Source organism: Cotesia typhae, unplaced genomic scaffold, assembly GCF_013202065.1.
Source record: "Cotesia typhae breed Kobodo isofemale line unplaced genomic scaffold, CoteBio_Ctyphae contig_33, whole genome shotgun sequence".
NCBI classification, from domain to species: domain Eukaryota; kingdom Metazoa; phylum Arthropoda; class Insecta; order Hymenoptera; family Braconidae; genus Cotesia; species Cotesia typhae.
Window position 1 is genome coordinate 1830604 of NW_027423741.1, and position 15052 is coordinate 1845655.

At 28.8% G+C, this 15052-nt stretch overlaps 2 protein-coding genes across 3 annotated transcripts in view; one reads left to right on the forward strand and one right to left on the reverse strand.

Moving 5' to 3' along the window:
• The window catches only part of LOC141526104 (uncharacterized), a 65964-nt gene extending 51120 nt beyond the window's left edge, over positions 1–14844 (forward strand). Inside the window, exons 4-8 of one of the 2 annotated variants that reach the window (XM_074240887.1) lie at positions 2198–2399; positions 2932–3016; positions 3146–3572; positions 4406–4835; positions 9836–14844. In XM_074240887.1, coding sequence (XP_074096988.1) covers positions 2198–2399; positions 2932–3016; positions 3146–3572; positions 4406–4835; positions 9836–10767 — 2076 coding nt within the window. In that variant the 3' untranslated portion in view covers positions 10768–14844. Of the gene's footprint in view, positions 1–2197; positions 2400–2931; positions 3017–3124; positions 3573–4405; positions 4836–9835 lie in introns of both variants that reach the window. The other variant, XM_074240885.1, reaches the window with a different exon arrangement.
• Positions 1–15052, reverse strand: part of LOC141526105 (uncharacterized) — a 50064-nt gene that overhangs the window by 16126 nt on the left and 18886 nt on the right. The gene's annotated exons all lie outside the window — the stretch shown is intronic.

The following is a 15052-nucleotide window of genomic DNA, read 5'->3' on the forward strand; positions in this document are numbered from 1 at the left end:
TTTTAGAATTATTTGTTCATTTAGAGAAATTTAGTTTGGTGTTATTTATGTTAATTGTTGTTTTGAATGAAAATTAACTAATCCAAAAGTCATTAAAAGTTTTATGTAACTAAGAAAAATAAAAAAAAAATTTATAGCAGGTTTTATTGATCATAAAATTCTAAATTTCAATTTCAAAGATGAAAAATAATTTAACTCTCGACTCAACTCTATACTGATCTCTTGAACCGTCATATTTTTTTATCTATCCCCTGAAATTGAACTTTTTGGAATTGATTCTTGAGATATTGAAAAAAAAAATTGAACGTAAAATTTTTAAAGCTAGAATATTTATGAAAAATCGTCAGTTTTTTATTGCTGATGGTGACGATTCAAGTTTATTTTTTTTCTTAGAAGAATTTACAGAAATTCAATAAATTTTATCAGCACTTATGAGGTTAAAAATAATACTACAGCAAATATGCAAATAAATAAATTATTACTATTGATTAAACTCTCAACACAGCTTTATTTAATTAGATATTAATTTCAAGCGCATGCGTTCACTAGTGAATTTTTTCATCACGCGATTATTCAACGAAGCTTTAACGCGAAAGCTGAAGGGTTGAAAAAAATATAAATAAGTTTGAAGGAAAAAACAAAACAGTCGAGTTACTTGACTTTTCAAGCAGGAAAAGAATTTTCCTTTACTCTGTACTTGAAATTATACTTTTCAGCGTTATAATTTTTAATAAAAAATTTCGTTACGAATTAATTAATATTTTAATGGTATAAAAATCTTCAATGGTCTTTTTATAAATTTTTTATACACTAAATTTAGTAAAAAAAATTAAAGAAAAATTTATTTTTAATTTTCATAATTATTTTTTCGAATAATGAAGTATTAAATAAAATTCACTGTACTGTCAAAAAATTTTTAATATTTTTTTACTTAAAAAAATTTAATTGATTTTTTTTTGTACTTATTATTTCTTTGCATTGAATTAGCGACATAAATTTAGTAAAAAAGTCTATGTATTATAAAAAAATTGTTATTTTTTATAAACAGGTGTTTTTACACCTCGATAGAATTTCTTACCAGATAAATAAATAAATAAATAAACAAATAAAAATTAAACTCAAAAATATGCATCAAACCACAATTTATTACATCATTAATATATTAACTGCATTCGAAACTACGCATAATAAAATCGACAGGTTTAAAAGCTATAAATTGAAAATGTTTTGCCTACTAAATAACTGAATAAAAGTAATAATATTAATAATGACAAGGTGTCAGTAAGTAATTTAATAAAAAATCATCATCGAGTAAATTGCAGCATAATAATATTAAATAATAAGACTGTATGAATTCCTAGCATTCATCTAACTATAACCGTGACTAAAAAACATTTCGGTATGTTTAACTACCAGTGTTGTAAATAATTTAACTTCACAGATGATTGTACATGAAGAAACGGCATAGTGGGTGTCAGCATACAAACACACGATATTTATCGGTACACGATTCCATTAGATATTTATCTCTCGACAAGACAATTGATAACTTGATGAAGAAATAAATATTTAACAGAAATTTAAAAAATAAAAGAGTACGGTGACAGGACAGGGAAAACTATTGTACAACAAATTGCAATTACGAATATCACTTTAAATTCAGTGCTAACAATTCTCTATCGTATTTATTTGATATATTTCCCGTTGATGTAATTATGTTCAAATAATATAAACAAGTATCTCGACACATGTCCACATGTCTTAGGCCTGGATATATATCGACAATATGTCTCTACATCAGGATATAAATATTAACACACATGTGTGTCGACAATTACATAATAAGTTACAGTCTATGTATAATAATATAAAACTTAGAGTCAATAGAACGAAAGTTTCTTTTCTATTGATAAATCGAGTATGAACACTTCATATTTTTATCTGTAAGAATATTAATAATAATACTAACAATTTATTATGAATTTTTAAGTTTTCAATTCTGATTTTCATTTCTGAAAAAAATTTTTTTTTTTTTATGATAATGTCTGCTCTGAGTATTTAATTATAATTTTTTTTAAGTATGAACTGAGCTGCCAAGTTAAAAATTCATCCATTCAAAAATTTGTTAATTAAAAAAAAAAAAAAAATTAAAAATAGTTTATTTGTTTCTAATAAAATGTTTGTTTAATTGTTCCAGGTTCGCGATTTGGTAGAAAAATGCACTTGCCCGACCCAGTTCCCGATGATCCGCGTCTCCGAAGGAAAATACAGAATCGGTGACACAAAAGTCCTCATCTTCGTAAGAATTTTAAGAAGCCACGTTATGGTACGGGTGGGCGGCGGTTGGGACACTCTCAGTCACTATCTCGACAAACACGATCCCTGTCGCTGTCGTACTTGTAAGTTAATTTTGCAATTCCCATTTGTCAAAAAACACTTTCCATTGTAGTGTTTCTTAAGAATATTGACATTTATTATTATCAAGTATTTATTTTTATTGTTATTATAATTTATTTTTTAATTAAATTTGTGATTTTTTTATTTAAATTCTTAATTTATAGGCGATAGATCAATTAAATGATAAAAATATTTTTAATGTATGTAGTCAAAAATTCAGGCTTTTTAACTTGAATATTAAATAAGACAGAATATATATAGAAATTTAATTCCTACAAAATCACTTAAAAAAAAATTAAGAAAAAATGAATTTATAATTATTGACTTAAGTAAATTTTTTTCTATTAATTTAAGTCAATTTAATTTTTTATCAGTCTGAATTTTAAGAATATATTTTTTAAATTGAATTTTAAATCAAAACGAATTTTTTGAAAATGATTTTCTTGATTTAAAGATTTTTTTTCTTGAATTAAATTAATTTTTTTTTTAGTGTAAAAATAATGAAAATTTTTTTTTTTTTCATTAATATTTTAGCACATCGATCAATGATTTCTGCGAAGCTAATTCAAAAAGCCAGCGGATCCTTTGACCTCGGTAGCGCGCAGGTGCATTACGAAAGGTAAGTTAAAATGATTCCTTGAAATAAAAAAAAAAAAAAAAACTAACTAGCTATAAAAACGGAGGTAAGTATAAAAATACTAAAACGAGTCGAATTTTTCTAATCAAGATCACCTCCGAGAACACGCAGGAGTTCGGCTTCAAGTGTCGGTTCCTGTGGTGGTACAGTGCAACAGCAACAGCAGCAGCAGCAGCAGCAGCAGCAGACACCCGCAGCTCACTCCCTTCAAACACCACGCAGCGTATCGACGAACCGATCTCGCTCGCCGACGCCGCATCACGCAACCCGACAGCATCTCGGTGAGGATCTGACACGCTTAGCCAACCGATCAATGAGTCCTACTCCTCAGAGCAAAGGGAGTCCAGTGCACCAGCCTGGTAACGACCTTGAGAGGAAGCAGCGGTCAAGGTCCCCGACGCCGAAACCAGACGGAGCTAAGCCTGGTCGTACGAGTCCGCTTGATGCCACCAGAAAAGCATTGAATGAAGAAATACGACAAGTCAAGTACGACAACAGATCACAGATGTATCACACTCGTCACCAGGATAACTACCAGGTAGTTTTTTTTACGTCATTATTTATAATTTCTTGTTATTCATGATTTATCACTGAAAAAAAAAATTCATAGAAGAAAGATAAGGAGTGGGGCTAATACGAGCAAATTGTTATTAATTTATTCACGAGAAGAATAAAATTAGACTTGTATAAATTATACTTATATCCTTTAAAGATCCTCAGTCATGAAAACTAGAAAAATTATAGTTTCAGATTGTAATTATTAAATATTATTAAATATTTGATTATCATTGAGTTTCTTGAGCCAAAAAATTGTTAATTGAGTGAAAGTAAAAGTAGAAAAAAATTAACTTAATGCAAGAGGAAAATTATTGAACCAAGAAAATTATTTTGAATAGTTTCATTCTCTTGAATCAAGATAAAAAATTTATGTATCCAGTAAAATTTACGAAAAACAAGTAAAATTTTACACTTCAAAAATTTTTCTACTTAAATTAAGATGACGTGTCTTATTTACATACTTTTACGCCAGGCGGCGCAATGTAGTATGAGGTGTTCCTACTCAGAGAGTCACTTTTAAAATTTATAACACAAACTTCTGAACAGTTTGTCTTTACTTGAAGCAAAATGTCGTTTTATTTCAATCTTCTTGGTTTTTAAAGTTTTTTTTTGATAATATAAACTTAAAATTTTTTATTTGTATTAATCAAATTATTGATTTTTTTATAAATATCTTCTTAATAAAACTTTCTATTTAACATAGGCAGCAATTAAATGACCTCAACCTTTGTTCGTATAAAATTAGCTCCACTCTACCTTCCACAATTCGCCATGTTAATTCTAAATTAATTAACAATAAAACTAACTGTTTAGGATCCTAAGAAAGATCTTCACCAGGAGATACGTTCAAAAGTTCCTCTCTCGGAAGAATTTTCAAAGCGATACGTGGTGGAGGGCGGAGTAGCACGTCGTGCTTTCGACAAAGAAGACACACCAAAGTATGAACCGGCGATTTATAATTACAAGTGCGGTCAGGACTCGAGCAATAGTCGCAGTCCTACACCCAGTCCGCCGGCAATAAAAGAAGAAACAATCGATTCATTCGGAAAGGATGTGTGCCATTATACAAAGTCCGGTCATGACGGCGAGCACTCAGATAACGGGAGTGAGGTGTCTGATGAGGGTTATAGGAGCTTAGGCGCTGTTCAGCCACCAGCACCTACTTCCAACGGTACCAGCACCACCACCGCCGGTACTGGTATTACCAACAGTCAAGGCTCACCCACGGTTGTCGACTGTCCAAGTGAGTTATTCACTTCTATACTTGATCCGATTATTTCATAGATTTTCTCTTTCTTCAATTAAATTCCAAACTTTTTATTCCACTGATACTTTTATTATTTATTTTTATTTTTATTTTTATTCTATCGGAATTTACAATCGACAAACACGACTTTTTAAATTCGTCACAAAGTTGAATGAATTAATGCATAATACTTGATAGTTATTATCTTATATTACGCTATATTATGAAATCTATGAATGAACTTTTATGTAATTTAACGATTATCGTAAATCTGTTATAGACTTAACATTTCAACCGGTACTAACTATAAACTGAGTTAATTAATCATAAAATCTCGTAAGCAACTGTCTCAATATTATTAGTGGCAGTTTGACAACCTCGAGTCTTATTCCTTTCAGAACTTGTAAGTGGTCTTGTCAAACTGCCTTTTATTTAATCTTACCGTGCTCTAATTTATAATAGTCCCTTTTATCTCGGAATAATTATCAAAAATTTTTCAAATCTTTTTTATCTCAAATTCGAATGACTTAAACTTTTTAAACCTACACCCGAGCACGGAGAAATTTTTTTAAATGTAAATAGAAGTATCCTGTGAAAGTAATTTTGAGTCATCATAAATTTATATAGCCTTTTTTTATTTTTTATTTTCTTATGTGATTAATTTTCTTTTGTTCATAAAAAAAATTTTCATTTTTCTAGATTTAATAGAACACACAATTATATAATAAATAAAAAAACGATTGTATCATTAATTTGATTGACCCTTGCCTACATTTATTGCGGTCTATTAGTTTCTGCTCTAGGGGTGTTGAATCAACACCCTTCTTGATTACTACCATACTTTCTAAAACGCATCAATTTACGGTGAAAAATTACTGATAATTCAATTAAGGAACTGTCTGCGAGTTACATAACGGCCGCAAAGGCTTTGTTATTTGTCACGGATTGTTATGGGGGACAGAAAGCGCTTGGAATTGGGATGTGACGTAAATTAATGCTAGATGTTAGTATAGAAACATATCCTTAGGGGAAATAAGATAGAAGCACCTTTGTAGTCATTGTCCTTTTTTCAGTCACTTAATCTCAAAACTAAGTAATGTTTAAATAATTTTAAGTGACCAAAAACAGTATTAAAGGGCCCAACACTATTTCAAAATCGTCTTACCAAAAAAAAGAAACTAAATTATTTTTAAACCGTTAGTTTTCATGGAATTGATAAAAATAGAGTTGTCTTATAACACGAAAATGTTACGCCGATTTAAAATAATTTTGAAATGATGAAAATCAATTTATCGCAATGCAAGTCTATTGAATCAAATCAGCGTTAATATTTCCAACACATCAAGGCCCATTAAAATTTTTCTGCCTCAAAGACTCTTTCTTCTGTTACATCAAATGCATCACTGCAAATCGATTTCAAAAACATCCATAAAATGAACCAACATGACTTGCATAATAAAATCCATAAAGCAAAGTAAAGTTACGATAAATAAACAAATAAAACAATAATTAAATTATTGCAGAAAAAGCAAAAAGTTATTAATGGTATTATAAATTTTTATTTTATTTATAAAAGGTAGTTAATTCCACATAAGACTGAATCGTGCGCATGTTGTCCCGCTCTCCTCGAGTACATCTTTCTCTCGGTCTTACTCTCCTGCTCTTACCAGCTCCCACATCGTCGTGACGATGCCACCGTGAGACCAATGTCGGTACTCCGTACCTAACCAAGTCCGTGGTCCTCACGAGTTCGGACCACCCCGTAGATAGTAAAGCATTAATATTCAAAGTACACGAAGATATATATATTTATATAAATGTATATGTATACATATATATATTTATCTAAGGTGGTTTCATACCTTGGGCATGAAACCGTAAAGAAGGCCGGGCTGACATTTAGCGTACGTGTGCCATGAGATAATATGTTAGACAAAGAAGAAGGAAGAGAAGAAAGAGATCTCTTCGTGGCAAAACAACGTGGGCGAACCGCAAACCTGTCTCAGGAAGCGATTCTCCGCCGTTTGATTCGTGTAACTTAACTCAAGCTTTTTAAATATATGTAGCATTAGTATTAGTTTAAGTAGTACTCAAGAGTCAGCTCAATAAAGTGAGAAATTTTTTTTTAAATACAACACTTAATCAAAGTAGTTTTATTTTTCTCCAAGATTGCATTAATGTTTTTTTTTTTTTTTTCCCGGAAAAAAAAATGATAGTCTAGAACATCCCCTTTCGAAATCTTAGATTATGACTAACCCTACATGATTTTTCAAAATTTATATTACACAGTAAAAAATTTTTATGTTAAATATTCAATCTTGAAAAGGAACCTTTTAAAATTGGAATTTTGAGTTCCGTTTTTAATAAGAGCTGTGTTTGGGCATTTTCTGAGATAGTTTGGTGTGTCACGATTTATTTGATATCCACAGAATTTTTTAACAGAAATTTTGTTTAGGAATTTTTGCTGAAATTTCAAAATTTAACCAAACAAAACTCCTGTTAAAAAATTTTGTGAATATCAAATAAAAAATTTTAACTCTAATTGAATATTTTGAAGTTTTAATAAGTTAATTTCCGGTTCATTTAACTATTTAGACCCGAGGAAGTCAAATTAACGATTTTAATCAATGCCTAAGATTTCGACTGGGGATTTTGATCAAAATAATATCCTTTTTTAGTTCTTTATCTTCGTGTTGGGGTAGGGATTATAGAAATATGATTCAAGGATCGTTGAAGAGAATCAAGTGTCATCTTACAGATAACTGGTTCTTAAAAGAAGACAAGCGTGAGTGGAGATTAGGAAGTTTAAATTAACTTGATAATCAGATAAGTATCAGTCGAGCTTTATGACATTAATCGTTGCATTGATATTAAATTTTGAATTCCTAATGTTTTGATTTCAGTAAGATAGATAACTCACGGATTTTTTATTGAAAGTTTTTTAAAAAAAATTTAAAGGCCAATGAGTTAATATAAATCTGAAAAAAAAATTAATTAGTTTTGTATTTTTTTTTATTTGAATAGAAAAATTAAATAACGTTTGATGAAGCAAGTAGTTTGGCTGGTAATTAATAATTAATAAAAATAAAGTGATTGAGAAAATAAATGAATGCAATAAAATGCAACTGACTGACATGTAAATAAAAATAAATCGGCTCGTGATTGATTGAGTAACAATCTAAGTGATTTCAATAAAAATGCGCAGTGTCACTTTGGAATTTTTAGCATTGAATTTATCGTGATGATCAGCAGTCAACAGTAAGCTGAATAAAAATTTATAAAAAAAAATTACTGACAATGTTAGCTCTCACTTTGCTCATCAGAATAATTTAATACTTGGAATTTATAATTGCAAGTGCCTCGAGAGAGTTAATTGCGTCGCTCACCTCCACGAACAAATTCAACTTTAGTGCACTCAATCAACAACTCATTCTCATCGTCTCATAAAAATTCACATCACAGCCAAATGAGCGATATAAAATTGTAATTAAAATACGAAGTTTTTAATTACATTCGAGTGCACTTTAAGAATGTTGATATAAAGATTTACGATAAATCAAACAATTTGCTATTGTGCATTTAGATACATTTATATTTAAGTGTGGAATTGTAATTTTTTGCAGTTATTAATATTAATATTCGGAGCACTTAAATTGAAATATATTTCGAGATAAACAGTGAAAATTTAAAACTAAAGATATATATCCCATTTACGCAGACCCACGCGTTATGCAAACTACTGAATCTTTCTCTCAAGATAATCTAAAAAATTATAATCTTTTGCGGTTCCTGCTGAAGACGAATTTGGTGATGTGCTCGCCGGCAGCACTTAGAACCACGTAAATCGTCTAGAAGGACACGCGTAGGTTGACTGGACACATTAAATCGTTTTACATCGAGTTCTTTTAGTTCAACACTTGACAAAAAATAATTATTTTACAATCATTTTATGTTGACACTTGTTTAAAGAAAAAAAAATATCTATTATACAATATCTTGCACACATTTTTTTTTTTTAGCAACAATAATAATAATAATATTATTATTAACATTTAATACTGATAAATTACTGTATTTTTGAGTACAATTACAAGTTATTGAGTCCTTTCTGGATTTCTATATTTGAAGATCAAGCAAACGAAGGACTTGTAATGCAGTGATGCAGTGAAATGCGTAGTTTGCCGTATGGTACACGATACACCTTCCATTTCGGGCTCAGATGAGTCATCTATACGCGGTACTTACCTGTAATCAGAGACGCGATCACAACAACTTTAAACGCGCGACGAGTTTCCTCACCTACATTCAATCTTCCTTAAGCACAACTTCCTTGCTTGTTGTCATGAATTATTCAGATCTGTAACTACTAAAGTTACTCATCAGTTGCAATTTTAAGGATGTTATATGTTATTTCAATCTTCAATCTCGTTTGAACTTATAACTATATTTTATTTTATAATATATCCAGCCATCGTTTAAATAATAACCAAACTCCGAGACTCAAAGTAAATCTACTGATAAATTAAATTTATTGTTTGTTTAAGTTTTATGATTATCCAAACAATGAGTGTAGTACGAATTCATACATCATGAATATTATCTTTTTTATTATTTATTCAAGATAAACTATCTTTTTCATAATGTTTAAGGAACCATCAAAATTTATTTTCTTGCTATTGGTGCCAAAGTTCTTAATACGTCTCATTTTAATTTAAGTATTGAACAAAATTAATTATTTAATAAATCAAAATAGATAAAATTTTCACTAAGACATAAATTTTAAAAATCAATACTTAGAATTCTAAAATTCTATAAAAAAATAAATTTATTTCCCACAAAAATTTTTAATTCTTTGAATTTATCTATTCTTTACTGATCGATTGTAAATGTCCAATAAATAACTTCCGAAAAGTAATTGATACTTTAACGAAAAAAAAAAAAAAAAAAATCTGTTTCTAAAAATTATCTAACCCGTAAAACTAAAATTTTGATTACAGAACAACCGTTCACTAAACTAGAGAAGGAGCGTTCGTGTGTCGACACGGAGAGCATAGAAACAGGTTTGAGAAAAACAAAAGTATCCCCATCTTCGGCGAGCCCACTACGTAATTCACCATCACGAAGTGTCACTAGTTCGTCAGGAGAACGGACACCTCGTGCAAATTCAATGGTTCGCGAAAACAGCAATCTGTCGAGATGTTCCTCGGGTAGTAGAACGCCACGAGAGGGTAATTCAAGCCCCGAAGGAAGTCCTCTAAAACGTAATGCCGTGAGAAATAGCATTAAAAAGTTACCACCGGCTGTAACTGTCAGTAAAGCATCAGCGGTACCACGAGCTCATCAAAACCACTTGACAGCCGGCAGTAATACCTGGAATGGCAGGCAATCGCGACAACGACCCGGATTGTCGTCAGACACTTTCGTAAATCCGTCCTCCCCGCTCCACAATAATTCTGTTAGCGGAAATGCTAATCGCGCATCGCCCACAAATTTCTCACGGAAAAATTCTGTAAGACAGAGTCTCCCCAAGTCCTCGCTGATGAACGGCGTCCAGTATGACAGAAACGGAAGACGGATAAAACCACCGGCCTCAAGTGTCTCTCTCCAGTCATCTCCGACCAAAGCTGCTAATCCCCTGCTGGAGCAAATCCTACAAAAAGTCGGTCATCTCCAGGATGACAAACAAGTCGTCCAGAAACTCCAAGACTTCTTGAGAGATTACCAGACTCATGCTACGGACGGAGAACCTAATCTAGAATTCACGCGGGCGTGGATTGACGGAAACGGTACTGTTGCTCTCCCTCAAGAAGTTCCAGTTGTTACCAGTCCTAGAAAAGATCCTAAAGCTGCTAATGAACGCGGTAATTTTTCCAGAATTCCCGCTCCTGTTTACAAACGCGCGATGTCAGTTGCGTCTGACAGTATTTGAAATAAGGGTAAGAATTTAAGGTTTTAGTTTTAAGGTTTTATTAAATTTCACTGCGGTTTTATGCAAGTAGTTATACCAGTTGGACCTAATGAGATTTACAGTTTGTATCTAGATGGATTTATTATAAATATGTGGAAAATTATTTTAGAATTTTTAGGATATTTATAAATCGATTGATGTGTTTAATTTTTATTTTATTGCAATCCAAGTAATTTAAAAAAGTCTTAAAGTCATTTTTAACTGATCCTTCCTCTTTTTTTTTTTTTTTAAAGTGAAAGTATTGCAATAATTTTTATTTTTTGAGTTAAAGTTAAAGAATTTATTTTCAATATTTTTTTCTAGTCAAAACAATTGTTAATTTCAAAAAATTTAACTCTTTAATGGCTATTTATTCAAAAATTTTGACAACAAATTTCTCGAGTAAAAAAATTTTTAAAAATGATTAAAAAAATTTGATGCTCAGAAATAAAATTTAAATTTCACTTATACAATATAAATTATAATATTTTTTTATTAATTCATAATTGAAATTGCAATAAATTTATATTTTACCGCGACATTTTTTTTAAAAAAAAGGAATAAATCATTTAAGAATGGCCTTAACTCTAATTTATCAGTCACCTTATATCGTACGGCCACTTTGTATAACACGTTGTCAAATTTAAATAAGCGTGTAACCTTTACAGTAGCTGAGCGCTAATTTATCGGTCGTATCTATAACTACGACCGCGTCACATCATAAATATAAACTAAGGCATATTTTTGTATGATAAATAATAAATAAGAATTTAAATTAGTAATTTTTACGTCATAATTATAATTATTACATTAAAATAATCCAATTATTTTACAATTTAACATTAAAAAAAAAATTTTATATTTAAAAATGTTGTTTATAATTATAATTTTGATTTTGATAATAAAATATTTCATTTAAGCCGTAATATTAATTGATTTAAAAATATTAAAAAAATAATTCTAGATTAATTTTTTTATTTTCGAATCTTACAATTAGCGAATAACGTCAAATATTCTTTATTACTCTAATACTGAATCAAATTGACGTAAATCCGTTGTTTACAACGGGGCTTAATAAGAGCGATTATCAACAGTAATTTGTGACAGTAGCTTTCAAGTGAGATAATAACAGATTAAATCAAAAGAATAATAATAATAATGATATTTAAAATAAAATAACTAAAGCGTAAGATGACAATAGATATCAGAAAATAATTAAAAATAATAAAAAACGTAGAAGCATATCCAATAACAATAAAAATTAAATATAAAAATATCGTTGCGGAAGTAGCTAAGGATGTTTTCTTTCCTTTTTTGTTTTTCATTTGGACTCTCCTCTTTATCGTACTTGCGGCCAGTTCCGAGAAATTAATTATAGAGTGACATACAGAGGAAGATTAAGCCGGCTTTCAGAAGGAAACTTGACGTCCTTGAGCTTTTTTTTTTTATTATGATATAATTATTACCGTGATTATTACTTTAAACTCAATAAAGCAGCGAGTTAAATACCTCGGTGATACCTAGAGAGTAGCTAGCCTCTCAAGATGGTGCTTGAAAATTATATTTATTATTATTATAGAATGTATATGATCAATTAATTATTATTATTATTATGTTAGTTATCGATTTGTCGCTTATTAAGATGACGATAATTCATATATTTAAATGGTTAAAGTTAAAGTTGCTGAAAAGATCCGCGCTAAATTCATTTTTAGACATTGAGTGTCTTAAGTTGTTAATGATTTTTTTATTAAAAATTAAAGACCTTTTGTAAAATGCAAGAGTTTAGTTTAAAGTTGTGTTGGGCAAAAAGTTCATGATTTATTTCTTGGGAACCCGATATTGATATTTAAAAAACCTTGAATGTTTCGTAATTAATTTTGGAGAATATTAGGTATTTAAATTATCAGATTTTTTTTTTTTTTTTTTTTTTTAATTGTTTAAAGTCACATAAATTACTAAAATCATGAGCAACTACGGTAGCGGTAAATTTTTGAATTTGGAACTTATATTATTTTTTTAATTAATAATTAAAAATATTTTTGAAATTTTTTTGTGATAAAAAAATTTACCGGGAAGTAAAAAATATTTAAAAAATTTTTTTAATTTAACCCGTCTGGACACGGGTGTTTTTTAGTGTCTGAAGGGTTCAAAAATTTAAAATTACTTAAAAATGATCGGCAAGATATTTAATAAACCGTTTGTACAAAAATTAATTAAAAATTATAAGTCTGTTATTTTAACTCAAATTTCTTCTTTCTAGAAAATAATCATGAACTATTTCACTCAAGCGACAGAGAAAAATTTTGATACGAGAATAACACAAATTTAGTAGCACATACAAATTCTGTGTCAGTTTTTGCGCATGCTCAAACTATACTTAGATTTAATAATCGAGTAAAAAAAAAATTTTCTTATATTTTTAATTATATTAATCTAAAAAAAAACTTGAAAAATATTTTTTGGAAATAAATTTAAATCAAAGTAAAATTTTAGGCTAAAATTACACTTGTACATAAACAAATTACAGAATATACGCTGTATAAAACGTCAAAATATTTGACACAGAATTTTTATCTATCGATGTTATTCCAGTAGCAATTTTTAAAAACTCTTGACTGTAAACATAATTTTTTAAAATGACTTAAGTGAAATTGTTTTCTCAAAATTATTGATTTATATAGTCTATTGGTTATATTTATTGAAATCAATTTATTTGCATGTTAATTAGCCTTCGCTTTATTGTAAAAAATGTAAATAAAGTGGAGCAATAATAAATAATTTTAAGCAAGTAAAATTATGTAGAAAACTAATAATTATAATATTAAAATATTATAAAATAAACCCCTAACAGACTGCATTAGATATCGTATCAGAATAGGTGTCATTCCAATGTTTAAAAATTTTTTTATACCAAAATTGTGTAGGAGCATTTTTTACATACCAAGTGTCTTAATTAGTAGTTTAAAAATTCAATTTTAAAAATGGTAATTAACCATTTAAATAACAAGATACTTTTGGACCGTAAAAGCCGGATTTAGGCTTGTTTGAGCTTAATTTAACTCGAAAAATTTTACTAATAAAAATCAAGTATAATAATAGAAGTATAAATAGAATTTTAATAAAATAAAACAATAAATCGGTCGTACAAAAATTCTTCATAAAGAGCGCGATAGAAATAAAAATACCCAAACTATTTTTTAGCATTATACATAGCTTAGAATAAATGCAAAAATTTTATTAGAGCAACAAAGTATATTTATAAATAGATCCGGCCCAATTCCACTGATTTTATTATTATTATTCGCCTAATATACTACAGAAGAATGTATCAAATGAAATTTTCTATTTGCATCACACATAACACAACATTATTATGTAAGCGAACTCTTAATTAAATATTATCGTGTAAAAAAATTTTTCCGAGGTTTCAGCAGCAAATTAATTATGTACGTGATTCAGACTGCAACGATTACACTTAAAAATAAATTACGATCGTATAACATCAAATAAAAGTGGATATTATGAGTACGGGCGGCGTCTAGTGTGTTATAATTTATAATAAAATCCATGCACGCCCACGTATGTGCACTTATGCCTAAGTTTAATAAACCCCATTCGTCGTATTTGATGGCATTATCATGATATCTGATTGAATATTTTATTCCAACTGTTTTCATTATTATTGTCACTAAAACTATTACTTTTACAGTTATTGTAACTATTTCTACTGTATATATATAATATCAATTACTATGATATACTTTGCTGTCAAATATTGTGTAATTTTAATAATTGTTATCTTCGTCATCACTACCCGTTCTTTCTTCATTTTAATTAAATTTAACAACGATTATTTACCGAAATTAATCGTTATTACTACTAATTATTATTATTACTGTAAGATTTAGTATGTAAAATTGCTATTGTTGTTATTTTAAATAATAATAACTCATAATTATTATTATTATTATTTTTATTACAACTATTATTTCTAATCATAAGAAACTGGTTGTATCCTTTGATTTTATCAACGAAATCAAGTTGTACATTGAATGAAAAAATAAATAAATAAAAACAATCAAAAATATTACAGGTTTTAATTTATAAATCCTTTACTCCGTAATCAAATATTGAAAAAAATTTTTTTTTCCAATTTTTATCGGTTTAGAATAATCTATATTATTAAGAGAATAAGCAAAATTTTATTTATTCATACTTCACAAGTCACGGTAGTCACATAGTGATTGCAAGAGTGCCAGTTATT